Source organism: Cetorhinus maximus, chromosome 2, assembly GCF_964194155.1.
Source record: "Cetorhinus maximus chromosome 2, sCetMax3.hap1.1, whole genome shotgun sequence".
NCBI lineage: Eukaryota > Metazoa > Chordata > Chondrichthyes > Lamniformes > Cetorhinidae > Cetorhinus > Cetorhinus maximus.
The window spans coordinates 185,356,238-185,381,723 of NC_135880.1; the positions used below are offsets into that span (position 1 = coordinate 185,356,238).

The 25,486-nt window shown below is 45.6% G+C and overlaps 1 protein-coding gene across 1 annotated transcript in view; it reads left to right on the forward strand.

Annotated features, from left to right (window-relative positions):
* Nucleotides 1-25,486, forward strand: part of endou (endonuclease, polyU-specific) — a 56,361-nt gene that overhangs the window by 20,262 nt on the left and 10,613 nt on the right. The window contains exons 5-7 of the mRNA XM_078557102.1: nt 6,929-7,131; nt 19,058-19,171; nt 22,621-22,727. Of these exons, the coding sequence (XP_078413228.1) occupies nt 6,929-7,131; nt 19,058-19,171; nt 22,621-22,727 (424 nt within the window). The remainder of the gene's footprint in view (nt 1-6,928; nt 7,132-19,057; nt 19,172-22,620; nt 22,728-25,486) is intronic.

A 25,486-nucleotide genomic window follows, 5' to 3' on the forward strand; every position in this document is an offset into this window, starting at 1 on the left:
TCACATTATCTTTACCGGCAATGTGAACAATCTTTACATTGAATGGTTGAAACAATAGACTCCATGTAAACAGCTTCACATTTTTGAGTTTGAAACTTATCAATAAACGCCAGCCCCTTATGGTCAGTGTAGATTAGTGTTTCTTTGTTATCGTGTCGGACATAAACTTCAAAGTGTTGCGGAGACAGCAACAATGCTAGAGTTTCCTTTTCTACTGTAGAGCACTTCCTCTGATATTGGTTTAGTTTCTTGGGAAAGTACCTACCGGCTTCTCTATCCCTTTCCTTTGCTTTTGGAGTTTGCTCTTTTTTCTTGATCTTTACTCTTGTCCTGTTCTGCATCATTACTATTGGATTTAACCCAGTTTTCTTTGTGTTTTTGTTCCCTGCCTCTGCTTCTTGAGTTTGCATGTTTTTCTCTTTCTTTACTTTTTCTTTTACTCTATCTTTACTTCTAGATTTTCCCCTATCTTTGTCATTACTCAGTTCTCTGTCTCAGCTTTTAGATTTTGATCTGGCCGTTTCTTCTCGCTCTCTGCTTTTACTTCGCTCTCTACTTTTAGATTTTGATTTGGCCCGTTTTGCTCTGTCTTTGCTTTTACTCTGTTTACGATCTCTACTTCTGAATTTCACCTTTTTACCATCACTCTGCCCCCGATCACCTGTGCTGGATTTTCACTTAACTTGTTTCTCCAACTCTTTTCCAATAGTCTGCTCTTGTGCTGCTTTACATCTTTCTAGAAAGACTCACGGGGCGTGGACATGTAATCCCACATGGAGGATTCATCTTTCTGCTTTAGGAACTTTTCCTTAACCACTTTTAATGGACCTCCGATTTCATGACTATAGATCAATTCAAATGGACTGAATCCGGTGGATTCATTGGGAGAATCTCTGGGAGCAAATAGTCAGAAATCTAATCCCTTGTCCCAATCCTTTGGGTATTCGTGGCAATAGGTCTTAATCATGGTTTTGAGAGTCTGATGGTATCTCTCTAAAGCTCCCTGTGTCTGTGGATGATAGGCAGTAGGCTTTAGTTGTTTGATACCCAAACTGTTGATTATATCCTGAAAAATTTTAGACATGAAATTAGAACCTTGCTCAGGTTGTATTTCAATTGGTGGCCATAACAAGTGAAAAACTGAGTTAACTTTTCCACTATGACCTTAGCTGTAATTGACCTTAAAAGAATATCTTCTGGAAATTGGGTGGTCATATCCATGATTGTCAGGGTATCCTGATGTCCTGCTTTTGTTCTAGGTAATGGTCCTACACAATCTACTAATACCCGACTGAACAATTCTTCAAAGACTGGTATGGGTAGTTAAGGTGCTGGCTTGATTACATGTTGAAGTTTACCTACTACCTGACATGAATGACACATTTTACAAAATTGCACTACATCTTTATGAAGTCTTGGCCAAGTAAATGCCTGTTTATCGATACTTGGGTTTTCCGTATTCCTACATGCCCTGCCATGAGAATCTCATGTGCTACTTGCAATATCTCCTTACGATATTTGGGTGGTATCACTATCTGATGAACAACCATCCATTCCTCATCTGCAGCTCAGTGAGGGTGTCTCCACTTCCTCATCAGAACTTAGTCTTTAAAGTAATAGCACTCTAGAATTTCAGCCTCAGCTTCAGTGTGAGCTGACTGTGCTAACTTGTTTAACTCTGGATCTACTTTCTGAGCCTCAATTAATGAAGACCTGCCAAACGCTTCCTTTGAATTATCCTCATCCTTAAAGAAAGTTTCGGCTACTCTAACATCTGCTCGTGGCATTCCCTTGACCTCTGGTAACTTACTTTGTTTAGCCATTGCTCTGGTCACCACACATGATGGAAAAATACCAGGAACCTGTTCTTGTAACTGTTCCATCTCTTTAGCCTCTCTTGGACTTTCTGTAATTATGGGTGAAGCTATAACCTTCACTCCTGACAAATTCCCAGGAGCAAATCAACTCCATCCACGGGTAATTTATTAACCACTCCTACAACCACAATATAGACAACAATCCAATTGCACCTTGAACAATGGAGCTGGGATATACACTCCACTTATCCCATTTACCAATACTTTAGCTTTTATTGAACTCTCTGGAGAGAAAACTTGGTCCTTCTCCAGCAAAAGAGTTTGAGTAGCTGCTGTGTCCCTTAATATAATTATGGATTTAGCTGCATCATTTGATGAAAAAAGGGTTATCTTCCCTTTAGACAAAATTTTAAGGGTGGGATAAAACAGTTCAACAGCACCAGACCCGGAGCACAGGATTCGATGGGTTGATTTTGATCAATGTCTTCTAAATTCCTTTCAGTTCTTGTTGATGACACCGCTTGCTCATGGAAAGAATGTGACTGCCTCCTAGATCAAAATGTCCAGGCAACTTCCTGATGTCCTGTTTCGCAGTAGGAGAGGTCATGCCAAGTGCCCAGCCTGACAGCTTTCTCTATGTGACAGTGGTGACCCCCCCACTTAATGGGCCTCCTGGGCCCAATGGAGGCCCCCGCCCCAAGTATAAGCTGCCCCAAGTCTCCCCACCCTCCTTGGCCTTTCTACCCTGATCTCCACCACCTTCGTCCTCCAAACCACCCCATCCTCCTCATCAAGTCCTGCCAGCCTGGCCCCAGTGGGACCCCTACACTCACCTATGGTCCCAGCTCCAGTGCAGCACATCTTCCTGCAATACCAACTGCTCCTGATGGAATGGGAGAGTGTCGGCCTCAGAGGTGGGACTTCCTGTTGCTAAGGGGTGGGGATCCCACCCCAAGCCAATTAGCCTTTTAGCTTGGGGCAGGGGGAGGCAGGTGAAGAAATTCATAAGAACATAAGAAATGGAACCATGAGTAGGCCATTTGGCCCATCTAGTCAGCTCAAACATTCACTAAGGCCATGGCTGATCTGATTGAGGCCTCAGCTCTGCCTACCTGCCTACCCCCGTAACCTTTGAGTTCCTTGCCAATCTAGAATCTGTCTGACACAGCTTTGAATATATTCAATGACCCAGTCTCCACTGTTCTCTGGAGTAGAGAATTCCAAATTCCTTCTCATCTCTGTCTTAAATGGGAGATCCCTTATACTTAAAGTATTCCCCCTCATTCTAGATTTTCCCACAAGGGGAAAAATCCTCTCAACATCCACACCCTGTCAAACCCCCGCAGAATTTTATGTTTCAATAAGATCACCTCTCATTCTCCTAAACTCCAATGAGTATAGGCCCAACCTGCTCAACCTTTCCCCATAAGACAAACTCTTCATCCCAGGAATCAGCCGAGTGAACCTTCCCTGAGCTGCTTTCAGTGCGTGTCTGTCCCTCCTTAGGAGAGCAAAACTATATCGTTCTCCAGAGCTGTTTTCACCAATGCCCTGTAGAGCTGTAGCAAGACTTCCCTACTTTTATACTCATCCCCCTTGCAATAAAGGCCAACATTCCATTTGCTTTCCTAATTATTTGCTATACGGGTAGCACAGTGGTATTGTCACTGGACTGGTAATCTAGAGACCCAGGGTAACGCTTCGAGGACCAGGGTTTGAATCCCACCACAGCAGATGGTGAAATTTGAATTCATCTGATGGTGACCATAAAAACCCACCTGGTTCGCTAACGTCCTTTAGGCCTACATGTGACTCCAGGCCCACAGCAATGTGGTTGACTCTTAAAGTGCCTTCTGAACAAGGGTTCAGCTTGCACCCCACCCCCACACACACACAGGCAGTGCTCCTGCTCGTGTTTCAGGGTGAATTGTATTCCATGTCCCTTATCCTGGATTTGTGGGACTCAGCTCTTCCTGAATCGAATGATACCTGACATTCATGGCATCCTGACGAGCCCCACTCTGGGCTTGGCTACCTCCCTATGTAGATAGGGCAATGCAGTGTCCTGAATCCTCCTCCTTCACCTCATCCCCACTTCCAGTGATTTATCTGATCTCAGCATCCTTAAGGTCGGAACCTCTCTGGAGGGTCATATTGGAACAGAGACCTGGCTCAAAGAAGGGCAAGGCTGGGAATTAAATATTCCTGGATACAAGGTGTTCAGGAAATATAGAGAAGGAAGAAAAGGAGGAAGAGTGGCAGTATTGATTAAGTCAAACGTTGCAGTGCTGGAGAGATAAGATGTCTCAGGGATCAAGGATGGAATTAATTTGGCCAGAGCTAAGGAACAAAAAGGTGAAATGACGTTGCTTGGTGTAGCTGTAGGTCACCAACTAGTGGGAAACATATAGAGGAACAAATTTGCAAAAAATTACAGAGAAGCACAAGTATGGCAAAGTAATTATAAGGGACTTTATCCTAATATAGACTGGGATAACGGGAAAAGGCAAGGGGGAGGCTAGGATAATGGGAAAAGGCAGGGAATAGACTGCGATAATGGAAAAAGACAGGGTAGTGGGACTAGCTGAGTACCTCTTGCAGAGGTACAAGAGCAGGGAATTTATGATTAACTTATCTAAGACACTGGTTGGACCTCAGCTGGAGTATTGTATACAGTTCTGGGCGCCACACTATAGAAAGGGTGTGAACGCATTGGAGAGAGTGCAGAAGAGGTTTACAAAAATGGTTCCAGGGATGAGACAGTTCAGTTATGAGGAAAGATTGGAGAAGTTGGGACTGTTTTCCTTGGAGAGGAGAAGGCTAAGAGAAGACTTGATAGAAGTTTTCAAAATCATGAGGAGTCTGGACAGAGTAGATAGGGAGAAACTGTCCCCACTTGTAAATGGATCGAGAGCCAGGGGGCACAGTTTTAAAGTGTTTTACAAAAGAAGCAAACGTGAGCTGAGAAAAAACTTAGGGTTTGGAATGCACTGCCTGGAAGTGTGGTGGAGGCAGGTTCAATTGAGGCATTCAAGAGAGCATTGGATGATTATTTAAATAGAAACAATGTGCAGGGTTACGGGGAAAAGGCAGGAGATTGGCACTAAGTTAAAACACTCAGAGAGCCGGTGCAGACATGATGGGCCAAATGGCCTCCTTCTACACCGTAACAATTCTGTGATTCTGTGATTCAGACAGCTGGCATGGATATAATGGGCCAAATGGTCCCCTTCTGTCTAGCAACTATTTTATAATAAAAGCAAAATACTGCAGCTGCTGGAAATCTAGAACAAAAACAAAAATACCTGGAAAAATTCAGTAGGTCTGACAGCATCTGCGGAGAGGGATACAGTTGACGTTTCGAGTCCGTATGACCTTTCATCAGAACTAAGACATATAGAAATGAAATTAAATATAAGCTGGTAGAAGGGGGTGGGACAGGAGAGCTCGATAGGGAGCCAGTGACAGGTGGAAGCCAAGAAGAGACTGCCAAAGATGTCATAGACAAAAGGACAAAGGAGTGTTGACGGTGGTGGCATTATCTAAAGGTTATGCTAATGGGAACATTAAGGGTAGCAAGCAGGACAAGCTAGTGGCAGATGGCCCTAGTGCGGGTGGGGTGGGGGGAAGGGATCAAAATGGGCTAAAAGGTGGAGATGAAACAATAGATCGAAATAAATTTAAAAATAGGAGGGAAAAGAAAAAAGTATAGTGTTAAAAAAAATTATAAATTATTGGAAAAAGGGGGATTGGAAAGGCGGTGGGGATGGAGGAGAGAGTTCATGATCTGAAACTGTTGAACTCAATATTCAGTCCGGAAGGCTGTAAAGTGCCTAGTTGGAAGATGAGGTGCTGTTCCTCCAGTTTGCGTTGAGCTTCACTGGAACAATGCAGCAGGCCAAGGACGGACATGTGTGCATGAGAGCAGGGTGAAGTGTTGAAATGGCAAGCGACAGGGAGGTCTGGGTCACACTTGCGGACAGACCGCAGGTGTATTTTATAATGTTTTGGCTTGATTTTCGAGGAGCACATTAAAGATGTAGAATTATTAGAGAAGCTTCAGAGGAGAATTCCGGGACCGATTTCTGAGCTATGAGGGATATACTAGGAGTGAGGACTATCTACCTTAGGACTTTATTGTTTGGAAAAGAGGAGGATGAGGCTGAGATCCTTCAGATTTCCCAGAGTTTGGAGTACTCGATACATGGAAATCCATCTTTTCAGCTTAGGATCCAAGTGCTTGGAACACAGTTTAAAATTGATAGGAAAACACAAAATCTCAGCAACCTGTTAGAAGCAGGGAGCGAAGCATGTGACATCCTGGCCTTTCTCAACTGGAGGATAGAGTGCAAAAGCAAGGCAGTTATGTTAACCTTGTATAAAACACTGTTTCAGCCTCAACTGGAATATTGGATCCAGTTCTGGGCCACACACTTTAGGAAGAATGTGAAGGCATTAGAGAGAGTGCACAAAAGATTCATGAGAATGGCTCCAGGGAGGAGGAACTTTAGTTACATAGATTGGAGAAGTTGGAACAACTCTCCTCAGATATGAGAAGGTTGAGAGGAGATTTGATAAAGATATTGAAACTTATGAGGGGTCTGGACAGAGTAGATAGGGAGATGCTGTTCCCATTGATGGAAGGATCAAGAACCAGAGGGCACAGATAATTGGCAAAGTTAGTGACATGAGGAGAAACCTTTTCACCAAATAAATGGTTAGGATCTGGAATGCACTGACTCAGGGTGGTGAAGACATGTTCAATTGAGCCATTCAAGAGGAATTGGATTATTATCTGAAAAGGAAGAATGTGCAGGGTTATGGGGAGAAGGTGTGGGAGGGGCACTAGGCAAATTGTTCCTTCAGAGAGCCAGCACAGACATGATGGGCTGAATGGCCACTTTCTGTGCTGTAACAATTGTATGATTCTATTATTCTGTGATTACCAAAGGCCTAACACTGTGGAACTACAAGATACACTATAACCACCCTAAGCAGGAGCATGGGTATTAACCTCTACAAATTTCATTAAAACTTACAGAACTATCAGATTTAGCTCACAGAAAGTCCTCCTTTCTAATTTCACAGCTCCTCTTGCTTTTCCCATTTAGGCTTTACTCCTATGTGAATGAGGAGGTCCTGTTCTCAAGGCCAACATTCGCTAGATTCATTGCCCTCTTAAACAACTACCACCGAATGACAGACATCGTAGAAAAGTTCACAATGGAACAACTGGAAGAACAAGACATGTTTGTCACAGAGATTATGAAGACCTCTATCATGGACAAACTGTTTCGGGTCCTCCAGTCAAAGAGTAAGTGTCCTACATCATCACATTCTTTCAGCAGTGATGTAACTTTCTCTTCTCAAACTGTGACTCTGTCCTCATTAGCACAGTCAGAATATGGTGTATGAAACAGGCAGGTTAGATTCAACAGAGCTTCCAGCTGCACTTTCTACAGAGCTGATATTCCATTGTTCCCAATGGTCAAATCAGCACAGTGATGATTTTCAGGTTTGACTCCTGCTCTGTTAGTTGTCCTCAGTTGGCCAGGATGTCAACAGAGCAGCTATGACATGTGGCCGAGAAGGAAAACTCCAGCCTGAGAACCCACTCCACCACTGCCCCAAAGACATACACATGCCCAGGCTATATGTACAGATACTAAGCAGCGAGGAGGATAGTAACAGGGGAGCATGGATAGATTGATGAAATGGGCGGGCACATGAAAATGAAATTTAATGCAGAGAAACTTAAACTGATACATTTTGGTAGACAGAATAAGGAGATGTAATATAAAGGTTACAGTTTTAAAGATGTAAATATACACTGTTACAATCCTTTGCCAGGACGTGGGGGAGATCTGATTAGGGACCAGTAAAGTTTTGTTTAGGTAAAGGTTGAGATTCCAGGCACCTGCTTTTGAAATAAAGCCCACAAGATTCCACCGGTTTTAAACAAAAAAAACTTTACCCTCAAGTTCAGAAAGATAGAACAACCTAGAGTATCTTATACTGTAACATTCAGGGTAAGTGTGAGGTACACGTGAATTAACTGTGGTCGAACACACCACACTACAGATCAACCAAGACACAGTCCGTAGATTTCTCAAGAACCCATCCAGGCATCAAGTAAACACCAAGTCACCCATCTCATTGAAACTCTGTCTCACGAGGAATTCCCAGCCTTACTTTCAAAGGTCTCCCCTTGGAATTCTCTCCAAAAGTCACTCCCACTCAGACAGCTTTAACAATGGCCCACCTCACAGGGTTCCAGTCTCGCATTCCCAGATTCCTTTTCCCTAGATTCCTAATTCTGCATTTCAGCTTCTACTTCCTGGCATAATTTCAACTCTTTGCTAGACATAACTTCACTGAGCTGGTACTACCCCTGAGTTTCTCCAAACTCCTGCCTCCAGCTGTATATGACTATCAGGGCTTCCCCTGAACCCCCTGTGATTGCCAGGGCTTCCCCTGAGCCCTCTCTGATTGGCAGGGCTTTCCCTGAGCCCTCTCTGATTGGCAGGGCTTTCCCTGAGCCCTCTCTGATTGGCAGGGCTTTCCCTGAACCCTCTCTGATTGGCAGGGCTTTCCCTGAGCCCTCTCTGATTGGCAGGGCTTTCCCTGAGCCCTCTCTGATTGGCAGGGCTTTCCCTGAGCCCTCTCTGATTGGCAGGGCTTTCCCTGAGCCCTCTCTGATTGGCAGGGCTTTCCCTGAGCCCTCTCTGATTGGCAGGGCTTTCCCTGAGCCCTCTCTGATTGGCAGGGCTTTCCCTGAGCCCACTCTGATTGGCAGGGCTTTCCCTGAGCCCTCTCTGATTGGCAGGGCTTTCCCTGAGCCCTCTCTGATTGGCAGGGCTTTCCCTGAGCCCTCTCTGATTGGCAGGGCTTTCCCTGAGCCCACTCTGATTGGCAGGGCTTTCCCTGAGCCCACTCTGATTGGCAGGGCTTTCCCTGAGCCCTCTCTGATTGGCAGGGCTTTCCCTGAGCCCTCTCTGATTGGCAGGGCTTTCCCTGAGCCCTCTCTGATTGGCAGGGCTTTCCCTGAGCCCACTCTGATTGGCAGGGCTTTCCCTGAGCCCTCTCTGATTGGCAGGGCTTTCCCTGAGCCCTCTCTGATTGGCAGGGCTTTCCCTGAGCCCTCTCTGATTGGCAGGGCTTTCCCTGAGCCCTCTCTGATTGGCAGGGCTTTCCCTGAGCCCTCTCTGATTGGCAGGGCTTTCCCTGAGCCCTCTCTGATTGGCAGGGCTTTCCCTGAGCCCTGCTTGCAACACTTCTGGCCGACTCTCCCAAAAATGACTGCCTCAAGAAGAGGTGTTCACTGACCCTTGAACTGATCTGGGCATCTATCAAAACAATCCAAGAGGGTCCCACCCTTGTTAACTAGTCAGGAACCAATGTAACAAGCATTGGAACATCTTGTACCTTAAATGTTACAACCGCCACAGACTTTTAATTTAGCATGCAGGGACACAAAGATCGATAGATTTCATGACAACACAAATTGTTGAAGATGGCAGGACAAGTTAATAAAACTGTTAAAAGGGCAAACAGGATTCTGGGATTGATAAACAGAATCATAGAAAAGCAAGGAAGACATGCTAAACCTTTCCAAGTTACTGCTTAGGCACAGCTGGAATGTTGTGACCAATTCTGAGGTAAAGACATTAAGAATGCCAAGGCCTTAGAATGATGGAATCATAGATGGTTACAGCACAGAGGGAGGTCCTTTGAGCCATTGTGTTCATGCCAACTCTCTGTGAGAAACAACAGAGGCACAATTACACTACTGGGTGTAGTCTATAGGCCACAAAGTAGTGGGAAAGATATTAAGGAACCAATTTGCAAGGAAATTATAGAGAGGTGTAAAAACTGCAGAGTAGTTATAAAAGGAACTTTATTTAAATGTAGGCTGAGATAGTAATAGCAATATTCAGGCTTGGGCTGGTAAGTAGCAAGTAACATTCACATCACACAAGTGTCAGGCAATGACCATCTCCAACAAGAGAGGATCCAACCATCTCCCCTTGACATTCAATGGCATTACCATCACTGAATACCCCCACTATTGACAAAATGGGGGTTACCATCAACCAGAAACTGAACTGGACCAACCATATAAATACTAAGGCTATAAGACCAAGTCAGAGGCTGAGAAATCTGTAGCAGTAATTCACCTCCTGACTCCCTAAAGCCTGTCCACCATCTAAAAGGCACAAGTCAAGAGTGTGATGGAATACTTTCCACTTGCCTGGATGAGTGCAGCTCCTACAACAATCAAGAAGTTTCAACATCAGTCAAAACAAAACATTCACTCCCTCCACCACCAACACACAGTGTCATGCAGACAGTGAGATATACAGGATACACTGCAGGAACTCACCCAAGACTCCTTAGACAGCACCTTCCAAACCCACGAACATTACCACCTAGAAGGACAAGGGCAGCAGACATGTGAGAACAAAGAACAAAGAAAAGTACAGCACAGGAACAGGCCCTTCAGCCCTCCAAGCCTGCGCCGATCATATTGCCTGTCAAACTAAAACATTTTGCACTTCCGGGGTCCGTATCCCTCTATTCCCATCCTATTCATGTATTTGTCAAGCTGCCTCTTAAGCACCACTATCATACCTGCTTCCACCACCTCCTCTGGCAGCGAATTCCAGACACTCAATACCCTCTGCATAAAAAACTTGCCCCGCACATCTCCTCTATAGTTTTCTCCTCTCACCTTAAATCTATGTCCCCTAGTAATTGACTCTTCCACCCTGGGAAAAAGCTTCTGACTATCTACTCTGTCCATGCCACTCATAATTTTGTAAACTTCTATCAAGTCACCCCTCAATCTCCGTCGCTCTAGTGAGAACAATCCGAGTTTCTCCAACCTCTCCTCATTGTTAATAACCTCCAGACCAGGCAGCATCCTGGTAAACCTCCTCTGCACCCTCTCCAATGCCTCCATATCCTTCTGGTAATGTGGCGACCAGAATTGCACGCAATATTCCAAGTGTGGCCTAACCAAGGTTCTATACAGCTGCAGCATGACTTCCTAGCTTTTATACTCAATACCCCTGCCAATGAAGGCAAGCATGCCATATGCCTTCCTGACTACCTTATCCACCTGCATTGCCACTTTCAGTGACCTGTGGACCTGTATACCCAGATCCCTCTGCCCATCGATGCACTTAAGGGTTCTGCCATTTACTGTATAATTCCTACCTGTATTAGACCTTCCAAAATGCATTACCTCACATTTGTCCAGATTAAACTCCACCTGCCATTTCTCCGCCCAAGTCTCCAACCGATCTATATCCCGTTGTATCCTTTGACAATCCTCTTCACTATCTGCAACTCCTCCAACCTTAGTGTCATCTGCAAACTTACTAATTAGCCCAGTTACATTTTCCTCCAAATCATTTACCTATACTAAAAACAGCAAAGGTCCCAGCACTGATCCCTGCGGAACACCACTAGTCACAGCTCTCCTTTCAGAAAAACACCCTTCCACTGCTACCCTCTGTCTTCTATGACCAAGCCAATTCTGTATCCATCTTGCCAGCTCACCTCTGATCCTGTGCGACTTTACCTTCTGTACCAGTCTGCCATGAGGGACCTTGTCAAAGGCCTTACTGAAATCCATGTAGATAACATCCATTGCCCTTCCATCGTCGATCATCTTTGTCACTTCCTCAAAAAACTCGATCAAGTTAGTGAGACATGACCTCCCCTTCACAAAACCATGCTGCCTCTCAATAATACGCCCATTTGCTTCCAAATGGTAATAAATCCTGTCATGAAGAATCTTCTCCAATAATTTCCCTACCACTAACGTAAGGCTCACTGGCCTGTAATTTCCTACATTATTCCTGCTACCCTTCTTAAACAATGGAACAACATTCGCCATTCTCCAGTCCTCTGGGACCTCACCCATAGCCAGTGAGGATACAAAGATTTCTGTCAAGGCCCCAGCAATCTCCTCCCTTGCCTCCCTCAGTACTCAGGGGTAGATCCCATCTGGCCCTGGTGACTTATCCACCTTAATATTCTTCAAGATGCCTAACACCTCCTCTTTTTTGATCTCAACATGATCCAGACTATCTACACACTCTTCCCTAGACAAATCGACTGCTAAGTCCTTCTCTTTGGTGAATACTGATGAGAAGTATTCATTTAGTATCTCTCCCATTTCTTCTGGCTCCACACACAGATTCCCACCACTGTCCCTGAGTGGGCCTACCCTTTCCCTGGCTACCCTCTTGCTTTTTACATATGTTACATCTAGGAGGGGAACTTGCAGGTGGAACACCCACCACCCGCAAGTTCCCCTCCAAGTCACTCACCACCCTGGCTTGTAAACATTTCACCGTCCCTTCACTGCTCTGGTCCAAATCCTGGAACTCCCTTCCTAACAGCACAGTGGCTGTACCTAAACTACAAGGGCAATTAAGGGTGAGCAACAAATTCTAGCCTAGCCAGCAATGTTCACATCCTCTGAAACAATAAATAAAAGCATAAAGGACAGGGATTGGGAAGGATCTAAAGAGTGTTCAGGAGAATTTTCTACATCAGCGTGTCTCCAGCCCAACAAGGAATGAGGCATTGCTAGATCTGCTTCAGGAGAATGAGATGGAACAAGTGGACCAAGTGCCAGTTGGGGAACATTTAGGGGCAATGATCACATGTTATGGTACTATGATCATAAGTTTTATATATTGATATAGAAAAGGACAAGGGAGCAATCCAGAGTAAAAATAATTAACTGGGGGAGAGCCAATTTGAGGGTGTGAGAACAGATCAGGCCCAAGAGATTGGCAGGAAAAACTGGACTGGAACAATGGGCTGACTTTAAAGAGGAGATACAAAACCAAAACAAAAATACCTGGAAAAACTCAGCAGGTCTAACAGCATCTACGGAGAGGAATACAGTTAATGTTTCGAGTCCGAATGACTCTTCATCAGAACTAAAGAAAAATAGAAATGAGGTGGAATATAAGCTGGTTTAAGGGGGGGTGGGACAGGTAGGGCTGGATAGCGGGCCAGTGATAGGTGGAGGTAGACAAAAGGACAAAGAGGTGTTGACGGTAGTGATACTAGCTAAGAAACGTGCTAATGGTGACATTAAGGGTAGAAAGCAGGACGAGCAAGGTACAGATAGCCCTAGTGGGGGTGGGGTGGGGGGAAGTGATCGAAATAGACTAAAAGGTAGAGATAAAACAATGGATGGAAATACATTTAAAAATAATGGTAATAGGTGGGAAAAGAAAAACATATATAAGTTACTGGAAAAAAGGGGGATCGGAAAGAGGGTGGGGATGGAGGAGAGAGTTCATGATCTGAGGTTGTTGAACTCAGTGTTAAGTCTGGAAGGCTGTAAAGTGCCTAATTGGAAGATGAAGTGCTGTTCCTCCAGTTTGCGTTGAGCTTCACTAGAACATTGCAGTAGGCCAAGGACGGACATGTGGGCATGAGAGCAGGGCGGTGTGTTGAAATGGCAAGCAACAGGGAGGTCGATAATACAAGTCAGAACCAGGTTGCATACAGAAAATTCAGAGGGGAAATTGAAAAAGGAAATAAAAGCATCAAAGAGAAAGTATGAGAAGAGACTGGCCGATAACACAAAAGGAAATCAAAAGTCTTTTACAGGCATATAAAAGGGCGGTAAAAGGAGGAGTGGGGCTAATTAGGGACCAAAAAGAGGATCAACATGTAGAGGCAGAGGTATGGCCTACAAGTACTACATTAGTATTTTGCATCTGTCTTTACCCAAATGCTGCCAAAGTCATAGTGAAGATGAGATAGTTGAGACACTGGATGGGTTGAAAATTGGTAAAGAGGAAGTCTTGGAAAGGCTGCCTGTACTTAAAGTCGATAAGTCACCGAGACTGGATAAGATGGATTCGAGATACTGAGGTCAGTAAGAATGGAAATTGCAGAGGCGCTGGTCATAATCTTCCAGCTCCTTAGATATCTCCTTAGGTGCTGCCAGAGGACTGGAGAATTACAAATGTTACACCCTTGTTCAAAAGAAGAAAGTAAGGATAAGCCCAGTAACTACAGACCAGTCAATTTAACCTCAGTGCTGGGGAATTTTAGAGATGATAATCAGGACAAAATTAACAGTCACTCAGATCTATGTGGAATATTTAAAGCCAGCATGGATTTTTTAAGGGAAAATTGTGTTTAACTAAACTTGCTTAAGTTTTTTGATGAGTTTTTTGAGCATTGATAAGGGTAATGCTGTTGATGTGGTCTACATGCATTTCCAAAAAGCATTTGATATGGTGCTGTACAACAGACCTGTCAGCACAGTTAGAGCTCATGGAATAAAAGAGACAGAAGCAACATGGATACGAAATTGGCTCCGTGACAAGTTTGCGGTTGTTTTTTAACTGAAAGAAGGTTTATAGCCGTGTTCCCCAGGATTCGGTACTAAGACCATTGCTTTTCTCGACCATTATTAATGACTTAGACTTGGGTGTGTGGTGAATAATTTCAAAATTTGCAGATGACACAAAACTTGAAAGAAATCCCGACCAGAAAATGTTGACATCATTTGCATTCGACAGCATTCAATAGGCACCATTTGTGCTCATTTGTGATCATCTGCACTCGAAAACAATCATTTAACCATCATTTCACTTCCCAAGTAGCGATTAACCAACACCATTAGCCATCAACTGACATCCAATGAAGCCACACAGTGCTCAAACAAAATAATCTGCAATCATTCAGCATCATTTAATTACCTTCAAATCAGTCAGAAACAATTCAACTGACATCAAAAGTGATCAGGGATGGCTCGTGAGGAACAATTCAAAGTTCTACCTTCACAATAAAATGTGACCAAGGCCAGGATTTTCTGCTCCTGTTTGTGGCGGGTGTCAGAGTGGGTGGGAGTGGGAAATATCAGCAGATCACAAAAATCAGTTTCAGGGTGTTGTAAAACCAGTTTGCGATTGTCCGCAATGGCGGGTCATCTTCCTGCTGCCATATGGCAGGAACCGAATTTCAATGCTTTAACATCTTATTAAAAGCCCAAATGCACTTTGTTCAAGACTTTGAGGTTTGCTTCTCCACCTGTCTTTGGGCAGCACTCGCAGTCATCAGCATCAGGCTTCACAGGCAGCACCACATCACCTTCAAGGAGGCCCCCGGGCAGGTCACTACCTACCAGAGCAACCAGAAGACGAGGTGGCTTTTCAATGTAGCTGCAGTGCTAGGGCATGCTTGGGGAGGGGGTGATGGTATTCCAGGGTGTTGGTTGGGGCACATGTTGATCTATGCAAGTGGCCTCAAGTGGCCTCAAGATGGTGAGGGCCGTGTGTGAGAGAGTGAGTGGCAATGTCCCTTGAGCTGGCAGTGAGTGAGATGCCAGTGAATGTGTGATGGGCTTATGAGGGTTTTTTTTAATTCATTCACAGGATGTGGGCTTCGCTGGCTGGGCCAGCATTTATTGCCCATCCCTAGTTGCCCTTGAGAAGATGGTGGTGAGCTGCCTTCTTAAACAGCTGCAGGCATGTGGCATAGGTACACCCACAGTGCTGTTAGGGAGGGAGTTCTAGGATTTTGACCCAGCGACAGTGAAGGAATGGCGATATATTTCCAAGTCAGGATGGTGAGTTACTTGGAGGGGAACTTCTAGGTGGTGGTGTTCCCACCTGTCTGCTGCCCTTGTCCTTCTAGATGGTAGAGGATACAAGTCCGGAAGGATGCTTGACTAATTTCCTAATTGACTAATTACTAGGTGCATCTTGTTTATGGTAGACACTGCTATTACTGTGTGCTGATGGTGAGGGAGTGAATGTTTAAGGTTTTGAATGGGGTGCCACTCAAGCAGGCTGCTTTGTCCTGGATGATGTCGAGCTTCACTCATTCAGCCAAGTGGAGAGGATTCCCAGCCTCTGACCTGCTCTTATAGCCACAATATTTATATGACTGAAACAGTTAAACTTCTGGTCAATGGTAACCACCAGGATGTTGATGCTGTTGAAAACCAATGGGATGTGGTCAGATTTTCTCCTGTTGTAAATGGTCATTATGTTACTTGCCACTTATCAGCCCAAGCTTGTCCAGGTCCTGCTGCATATGGGCACGGACAACTTCAGTATGTGAGGAGTTGCAAATGGTGCTGAACATTGTGCAATCATCATCGAACATCCCCACTTCTCACCTTATGATGGAGAGAAGGTCATTGATGAAGCAGCTGAAGATGGTTGGGCCTAGGACGCTACCCTGAGGAACTCCTGCAGTGATGTCCTGGAGCTGAGATGACTGACCTCCAACAACCACAACCATCTTCCTTTGTGCTAGGTATGACTCCAACCAGCGGAGAGTTTTCCCCCCGACTCCCATTGACTCCAGTTTTGCTAGGGCCCCTTGATGCCATACTCGGTCAAATGCTGCCTTGATGTCAAGGGCAGTCACTCTCACCCCACCTCGGGAGTTCAGCTCTTTTGTCCATGTTTGAACCAAGGCTGTATTGAGGTCAGAAGCTGAGTGACCCTGGTGGATCCCAAACAGAGCATCAGTGAGCAGGTTATTGTTTGATAGCACTGTTGGTGTCCCCATCCAGCAGTTTACTGAGTGTGTGAGTTTAGAGCGATGAAATAGTTGCCTGACCCTGGTGGCACGGATGGGATCATTCATCCTCTTTCTGCACTGGATGGTCAACCTCTTCTGTGCAGCGTTGGCACTGACCAACACTGCCACCGCTTCCCAAGCCAGAGTGGTGAGACTGCTGGACATCCTGCAGCTAGGGCAGGGGTGGAGGACATCATGGTGAGTTTCTAAAAGGCATTCCAGGGATGGGTCACTGAGCTCCTCTTGGCCTTCAGGGCCATGTGTTCACTGGAGCAGTCCTGGGCTGCAAGCATTGAGAATTGTGGGCAGCTGCAGTTTAGATATGGCACCGTGAGGTAACGGTGTGGCGGGCGATTCAGAGACAGCGTGTTTCCTGTGGCTGCATAATTAATGAGGTGGGAAGCGGACGATACGGCACAAAACCCCGCCCTTGCAGCTGGCCGGAAAAACATCTTTTTTCATGACCGCCACGTCACTTAGTGTAATTCAGGAAAGGTTTTACCTTAAGTTGCAGACATCAGTTAACATCAACAATATCATGCAATAGATTTTTCCAAGTCCCAGCTGATGCACTCTGTCATGTAGGCATTGTGTAGATTGCACTCGTCCACTGAGGCACACCACAATTTCCGGGTTTTGGCGCAAGTGAGATCACTGGCAGTGCTATTGTGGCCGTCAATTGCAGCAAACATCTCAACGTTCACCAGGGAAAGAAAATCCAGGCCATTAACAAAGATACAGCCACAAAACTCTCCTATCTTCTACATACAGGTCTGCACACAGTCAACCACTAGGACCCGACCAATAGGATTGGACCAATGGGTCTGGACACAGTCAACTAATGGGAGTGGACCAATGGGTTTGGACACAGTCATCCAATAGGAATGGACCAATAGGACTGGACCAATGGATCTGGGCACAGTCAACCAATGGGAGTGGACCAATGGATTTCGACACAGTCATCCAATAGGAATGGGCCAATAGGAGTGGACCAATGGGTCTGAGCACAGTTACCAATAGGACTGTTAACTGCGGCAATAGCGGTGAGGATTTCATTACTGTTTACACATCTAGATCTTGTCAAAGGCTATAGTGCCAAGACCTAGTGTGCTACCCGGACAGTGCCATGGAACTTGCTTTATTCTGTGACACAGCCGCTCCTGGTCTAATTCACAAAGGATTGTCAGCAGCAATATGAGCATGGAAACAATTCAACTTTCCCAGGACATAGGCACAATAGACAACAAAAACATAATCCTTTCAGTCCCCAGAGAACTTCTTCACTGTTAAAGCTCAATAGAAAAGCTTTATACCATATGAGCACATCTCAGAAACATGCACAGGGATCATGGATTCCTCACAATGTTTGAACCAAAGCCACCTGACTTTAACTCGCTTTGTGTTTGAGAGATGCAAGACCATAAGACATAGGAGCAGAAATTAGGCCATTCGGCCCATTGAGTCTGCTCCGCCATTCAATCATGGTTGATAAGTTTCTCAACCCCATTCTCCCACCTTCTCCCCATAAGCTTTGATCCCCTTACCAATCAAGAACCTATCTATCTCGGTCTTAAGTACACTCAAAAACCTGGCCTCCACAGCCTTCTGTGGCAATGAATTCCATAAATTCACCACTCTCTGGCTAAAGAAGTTTCTCCTCATCTCTATTCTAAAAAGTCTTCCCTTTACTCTGAGGCTGTGCCCTCGGGTCCTAGTCTCTCTTACTAATGGAAACATCTTCCCCACGTCCACTCTATCAAGGCCTTTCAGTATTCTGTAAGTTTCAATCAGATCCCCCCTCATCCTTCTAAACTCCATCGAGTATAGACCCAGAGTCCTCAAACGTTCCTCATATGTTAAGCCTTTCATTCCTAGGATCATTCTCGTGAACCTCCTCTGGACCCTCTCCAGAGCCAGCACATCCTTCCTGAGATACGGGGCCCAAAATTGCTCACAATATTCTAAGTGTGGTCTGACAGAGCCTTATAAAGCCTCAGTAGCACATCCCTACTTTTATATACTAGTCCTCAAAAGACATTCAAAACCATGAGGGTCAGGTCAAAGTAGATAGAGCAAAACTGTTGCCATTGGTGGAAAGATCAAGAGCCAGAGGGCACAGATTTAAGATGAATGAAAAAGAACAAATGCTGACATGAGGGAAAACGTTCTTATGCATGTGTGGTAAGGATCTGAGAATGTGGTGGAGGCTGATTCAATCACGGTTTTAATGAGGAATTGAACAATTAGCTGAAGAGAGAGAATTCTCAGGACCACGGGGTAAATTGGATTGGGACGAACTGAGTGACTCTTGCAGAGGGCCAACATAGACAAGGTGGGACTAAGGGCCCCTTTTTCTGCTGTATTTATTCGATGATTCTATTATATTTAAAGAAACAGGCTCCCAACTTGCAGGTGAGATTATTTCTATTGCAGAGTTTGAAATCTCTCTGGAGTGTGAGTTGCTGAATTTGTCAGATTGCAATGCAGGATCCCAAAGATTCATCCAATACTGTAATCATATCTCAGGCTCTGTCGCTCTCTCAGTCATTTACACCAGCAGTTATACACTGTTACACACAATCTGACAACATATCACATCGTCTTTGTCTTTTGGAAATCTTTAGTGGTTTGTATTTCATATGTCTTGTTCCTGTTCACAGGGATGTACAAGTCCATCAGTGAGTTTGAGGAGGACCTGAAGGAGATGTGGTTCGGTCTATACTCCAGATCCAGCAACATCCTCGATTCCAGTGGCTTCGAGCATGTCTTTTCAGGCATGTAATGGTTTTGAAAAGTCTGACCAAACTCACAGACATTGCGCAAGGGAATTAGCAGCACCCGCGATCAGAAATCCCCACCACACCCCTAAATGTGTGTATTAACTGGGTCAATGCTGTAACATCCCTGAACCTTGTAATGGTGGCTTTCACCATTAGAGTCACCATCACACACTCACCATTAGTTTCCCCTTTCACTGGTTCATCATCAAAATCTCACTGACAGTCTCTTTATGATGGGCTCACCATCACACACTGACCATCAAACTCTCGCCATTAGTTTCACTGACACACATTCACCAAGAAACTCTCACTACCGCACTCTCACTGTCACACTCCACCAATAAACTCTCACTACCGCAATCTCAATGTCACACTCCACCAATAAACTCTCACTACCGCACTCTCACTGTCACACTCCACCAATAAACTCTCACTACCCACTCTCACTATCACACTCCACCAATAAACTCTCACTACCCCACTCTCACTGTCACACTCCACCAATAAACTCTCACTACAGCAATCTCAATGTCACACTCCACCAATAAACTCTCACTACCCCACTCACTGTCACACTCCACCAATAAACTCTCACTACCCCACTCTCACTGTCACACTCCACCAATAAGCTCTCACTACCCCACTCTCACTGTCACACTCCACCAATAAACTCTCACTACTGCACTCTCACTGTCACACTCCACTAATAAACTCTCACTACCGCACTCTCACTGTCACACTCCATCAATAAGCTCTCATTGGCTCTAGGAAGATAACACACCATCCTGGATTCATGCCTGTGCCTACAGAAACACCTTCCTATTCCAGTAATATCAAACCTCCATCACTATTGCTCTTCCAGTCTTCCTTGTACCCCACTGTGCAGCTGGGCTGCCCGTGGTGCCATGGACTTGGCTCTGGCTGCACCCCCCAGATGAACTATCACTCTCATCACTATTCAGAACTGAATGCTGGTTGGGGAGTGGGATGCACTTAGGGGATCCTGAATGACCTGCCAGTTTCTTCTTGATTGTTTGGTGGTCACTTCTCTCCCTGCATACTCTTAAGCTGCAGGGTGACCACGTCTATAAATGTGCTGCCCATGTAGCCCTCAGTCCCACTGATGCTCAGCTGTGACTCCAGCTGCTGCTCAAGTTCCGAAACCTGGAAATCAAGCGACTGCAACTGAGGACAATTCCTGCACAAATGGCTATCCAGGATATGGGAAGTACCCTACAGTTCTCTCATATCCCAATACTGGTGCCAGTGTCCCATACATACTACAGGAATAACCCTGTGATTATAAGCTTTGAAGTCCTGCCTTTTAATTTAGCTAATACTTCCTCAGCAAATTCTCCTCCTTGTTTTTGCCTATGTCATTTGCACCAACATGGACCATGATAGCCAAATCTTTCTCTTCCTTTCCAGGATCCTTTCCAGCACACTGAGACATTACTTACTCTGGCAACACACAGACAAAACACTCAGGCTCTCGATTGTGACTACAGAACATGTAATCTATTCCATCTCCAACAAGAGAGAATCTAACCATCTCCACTTGACATTCAATGGCATTACCATCGCAGAATCCCCCATTATCAACATCCTGGGGGTTACCCAGAGACTGAACTGGACCAGCTATATTAATACTGTGGCTACAAGAACACATAGAAAGCTGGGAATTCTGCAGTGAGTAACTCACCTCCTGGCTCCCCAAAGCCTGAGCACCATCTAAAAGGCACAAGTCAGGAGTGTGATGGAATACTCCCCATTTGCCTAGATGAGTGCAGCTCCCACAACACTCAAGAAGCTTGACACCATCCAGGACAAAGCAGCCCGCTTGATTGGCACCACATCCACAAACATTCATTCCCTCCATTACCAACACACAGTGGCAGCAGTGTGTACCATCTACAAGATGCGCTGCAGCAACTGACCAAGGCTCCTTAGACAGTACCTTCCAAACCCACGACCTCTACAAGGGCAGCAAACACATGGGAACACCATCACTTGGAAGCTCCCCTCCAAGCCACTCACCATCCTAACTTGGAAATATATCACCGTTCCTTCAATGTTGCTGGGTCAAAATCCTGGAACTCCCTCCCTAACAGCACAGTTGGTGTACCTGCACCACATAGACTGCAGCAGTTCAAGAAGGCAGCTCACCACCATCTTCTTGAGGACAGTTAGGGATGGGTAATAAATGCTGGCCCAAGCAGCGACACCCACATCCTAGGAAAGAATAAAAAAGAAAATTTCTCTTAATTGTTAAATCATTGATTCTGCTCCTCCTGCCCTCCAGTGTCCTGATCAATGTTGTCCTCCACAGCCTTGCTTCTTATTCTCACAGGTATCAAGCACATTGTATCTCTTTCAAATTCCCCTCCTACCCTAGAGTGTCTCTAACTGACACTCCAATTAGAGAGTCACAATCAGCAAATCTCCTGCAATGGCTTCTCTTCCTGCTAGTCACCTATCAATGACTGCATTTACATTGACTGATTATGTTTTATAAAACTGCTCTACAGTATTGTATGAAACAAGAAGATGGTACATACAGAAAACAGAAAGTGCTCCAAATACTGGGAAGGTCTGGCAGTATCTGTAAAGAGGGAAACAGAGCTAACATTTCAGGTCAATGACCTTTCATCAGATTTGGGAAAAATTGGAGATGTAACAGGTTCGAAGCAAATCCAGGGAAAGGGAAAGTGGGGGAGAGGAAAGAACGAAAGGGAAGTTCTCTGATGCAATAGAAAACAGGAATGATTAAATAACAAAAGAGACGATAGAGAAAAGAAAAGGAGATGGTAATGGGACAGGTAAAGACACAGATAATGGGTCCGGGGAGGTATAAATGGCAACAGCAGAATCGTTACCAGCATCTTCTACCCCCCAAAAAAATTGTGTAGAAGTTATGATGTGAATTATTGGACCCAGTGTTGAGTCCTGAAGGCTTTAAGGTGCTCCATCTTCAGCTTCTGTTGAGCTTTGTTGGAACAGTGCAGGGGACGAAGGACAGAGAGGTCAGAGTGGGAGTGGAGCAGAGAATTCAAATTACAAGTGATTGGAAGCTCAGGGCTACACTTGTGGACTGAAGAGGAGTCCTGCAAAGCAGCCACCCATAAGCAGCGAATACAGTATAAATTGTATATTCCTACACTCCTTCACCTGGCAAAGACAAGACTCCTGACTGGCTACTAAAGTTAGTCAGGCTCATATTTAAACTTCTGAGAGTTCATTGATTTTCTTTGTAATGTGACTGATTGTCAGGGCTGAAATGTAAATTTGTAAAGACAGCAAGGATTTCTGCTCCAACCTCACACTCACTCTCTGAACCCTCAGGGCTTCCCACATCCTCCATCACTCACGACTGACCAGCTGCTGATTGGTTGGTTTGAGTTCTGTTGCTATAGCTAATCCTGGGATTAATTTACTCTAAACAGGTGAAGTGAAGAAAGGGAAAGTGTCTGGATTCCACAGCTGGATCCATTTCTACCTGGCAGAAAAGAATGGCGAGTTGAATTATTACAGTTACAACTACAATGGACCGGTAAGTGTCTGGTAGAGACAGTGACAAAGACTGAGATGTAACACCATTTTACCACAATCCACCATCTTCACATTGCTCTCTCATCCCCACATCCCCTCCTCTCCCTTAACTGCCCCTGTGTGTATACTCACAACACTCAGCTCCAGCTCCACAGCCCATTTACTAACCTTTTCAATTCCTCTTATTGGCTGTTTGGCAGCCCGACCAGTCTCCAAGATTCCTGTGCTCCTCCAATTCTGGCACCTTCCATATTTCCGCTCCCCCCCCCCAACCTCCCCACCAACCCCCACCAACCCCCCCCACCACCCCCTGCCCCCCCACGTCACTCCACCCCACCACCAACCCCCCCACCTCTCTCCAACGCCCCCACCACCCCCTGCCCCCCACACCACACCCCACCCCCCAGCCTCCCACCCCCCCACCTCCCCGCGCCCCACCCCCCCACATCCCCCCACCTCCACCCCCCCCGCCACCCCACCGCCCCCTCCACCCCCCTATCCCCCCACCCCCCCACCACCCCACCGTTCCCCCACCACCCCCCAACCGGCCCCCTGCTCCACTATTGGCAGCCATACCTTCAGCTTTTTAGAGCCAAAGCTCAAATCCCAAGAATCCAATTGGTCGAATCAGTCATGTGGTTTTCTCAGGGGAAGGTGAGGCTTTCTCATATGAAAGGGAGAAGGTCTGAAACCCAGCCTATTGGGCGGAGCCTGTTTAAGTTGTGGCACTAATCCCTCCACCACCTCATGAAGGATGGAAAAATGAGTTCTGATATTCATCGGCCTGTGCTTTTAACTGGGACCATGTGGTCAAAATGCACTGCACCTTGGGCCTATGTCAGAGTGCCCATGGTTTGTGGACTGTGTCATTTGTGTGGCCTAGGCATAGCCCATCCCCCTCACTGATAGGATGATAGATCAGGAAATGGGGGGGGGGAAGACAGTTTGGAGATTTAACCCCAGCTTCTTACCAAAGTCCTGAAAACGGGTGCCTTCCATCACACTGACTGGAAACAGAGGTGACATGTGGTTAATACACTTTTCATCCTCCTGCCCAGGACCGGCCAGTTACAGAGCCTGGTCTGTGGGGACTCCCCGGGGTAACGCGAAAGGGGAATGGCCTAACCTCATGTTCTCTACACAAAGGTGCAGAGAGTCTGAGTGCTTAATTCTGGGAATTTGGTAAGTCATGAAATTCAATGCAGTGAGGAAGGAAGTACTGTTTTGTTCTTTTACAAAAAAAGAATTGGTTCAAGAGAGGGAACCAGAGACCTGACAGGTGAAGCCCGGAAGCATTGATTAGGTGAGCAGGTAGGTGATTGTTGGTGAGTTTTAAGTTTTCTTTCCCCACTCTAAATTGGGACAGTAGTTTAAACTGGTATTGGGGAGATATAAGTATTGCATTAAATTTATAGTGTAACTAGTAAAATTCCAAAATATAACCATAGATAATCCTTGAGTGATATTTATAAACTTGAAACATAATTAGTTAAACAAAATGATGATGTGTTGCAGCTGTAACATGTGGGAGCTGGTGGACACCATGTGATGCACGGGAACCACATCTGCAGGAAACACCTGCAGTTTGAGGAGTTGATGAGCTGGACCCTGAGCTTTGGATATTACAATGAAGCAGGGACACTTTGTTCTTGGAGGCAGTCACATCTTTTAGGCTAAGTACTTCAGGTTTGGTCCGTGATCAGGGACAGATGGATGTGACTGCAAGTGATGCAAGTATGGGCACCCAGAAGGTAGCAATGGAGGAGCCTCAGCCCCTGACATTGTCCAACAGATTTGATGTTCTTGAAACCTGTGTGCACGAGAGCAGGGACTACAGGGAGGATGAGCAAGCTGACCATAGCACAGTGATTCAATGGGTGTAAAAAGGAATGTAGTTATAGTACAGGACAGTATAATTCCGGTACGTTTTATGCAGCCAAGAGCGTAAACCCTGAACCATTTTGCTTCCCCAGTGCCAGGGTTAAGCACATCCCCTTGGGGCTGGAGAGGAAGTTGGAGTGGGAGGGGAAGGATCCAGTTGCTGTGGGCCTTGTGGATCCCAACGACATAGATAGGACTAAGAAATAGGTTCTGCTGAGGGAGTATGAGCAGCTAGGGTCAAAGTTGAAAAGCAGAACCACAGAAGTAAAAATCTCTGGATTACTACCTGAGCCACAAGCAAACTGGCATAGTGTTAATAAGATCAGAGAGTTGAATGCTTCGCTCAAAGATCGGTATGAGAGGAATGGGTTTCAATTCATGGGGCACTAGTACCAGTACTGGGGAAAGAGGGAGCTGTACTATTGGGATGGTCCACACCTGAACCATGTTGGCACCAGTGTCCTGATGAATCGCATAGCTATGGCTGTCGAGGGAGTTTTAAACTAAATGGCGGGGAGGAGGGTTCACATGAGGGGAAATGTGGGAAGTTAGCGAGAAAGGAAAAGAACAAAGAACAAAGAAAAGTACAGCACAGGAACAGGCCCTTCGGTCCTCCAAGCCTGCGCCAATCATATTGCCTGTCAAACTAAAACATTTTGCACTTCCGGGGTCCGTATCTCTCTATTCCCATCCTATTCATGTATTTGTCAAGTTGCCTCTTAAACACCACTATCGTACCTGCTTCCACCACCTCCTCTGGCAGCGAATTCCAGACACTCACTACCCTCTGCGTAAAAAACTTGCCCCGCACATCTCCTCTATAGTTTTTTCCTCTCACCTTAAATCTATGTCCCCTAGTAATTGACTATTCCACCCTGG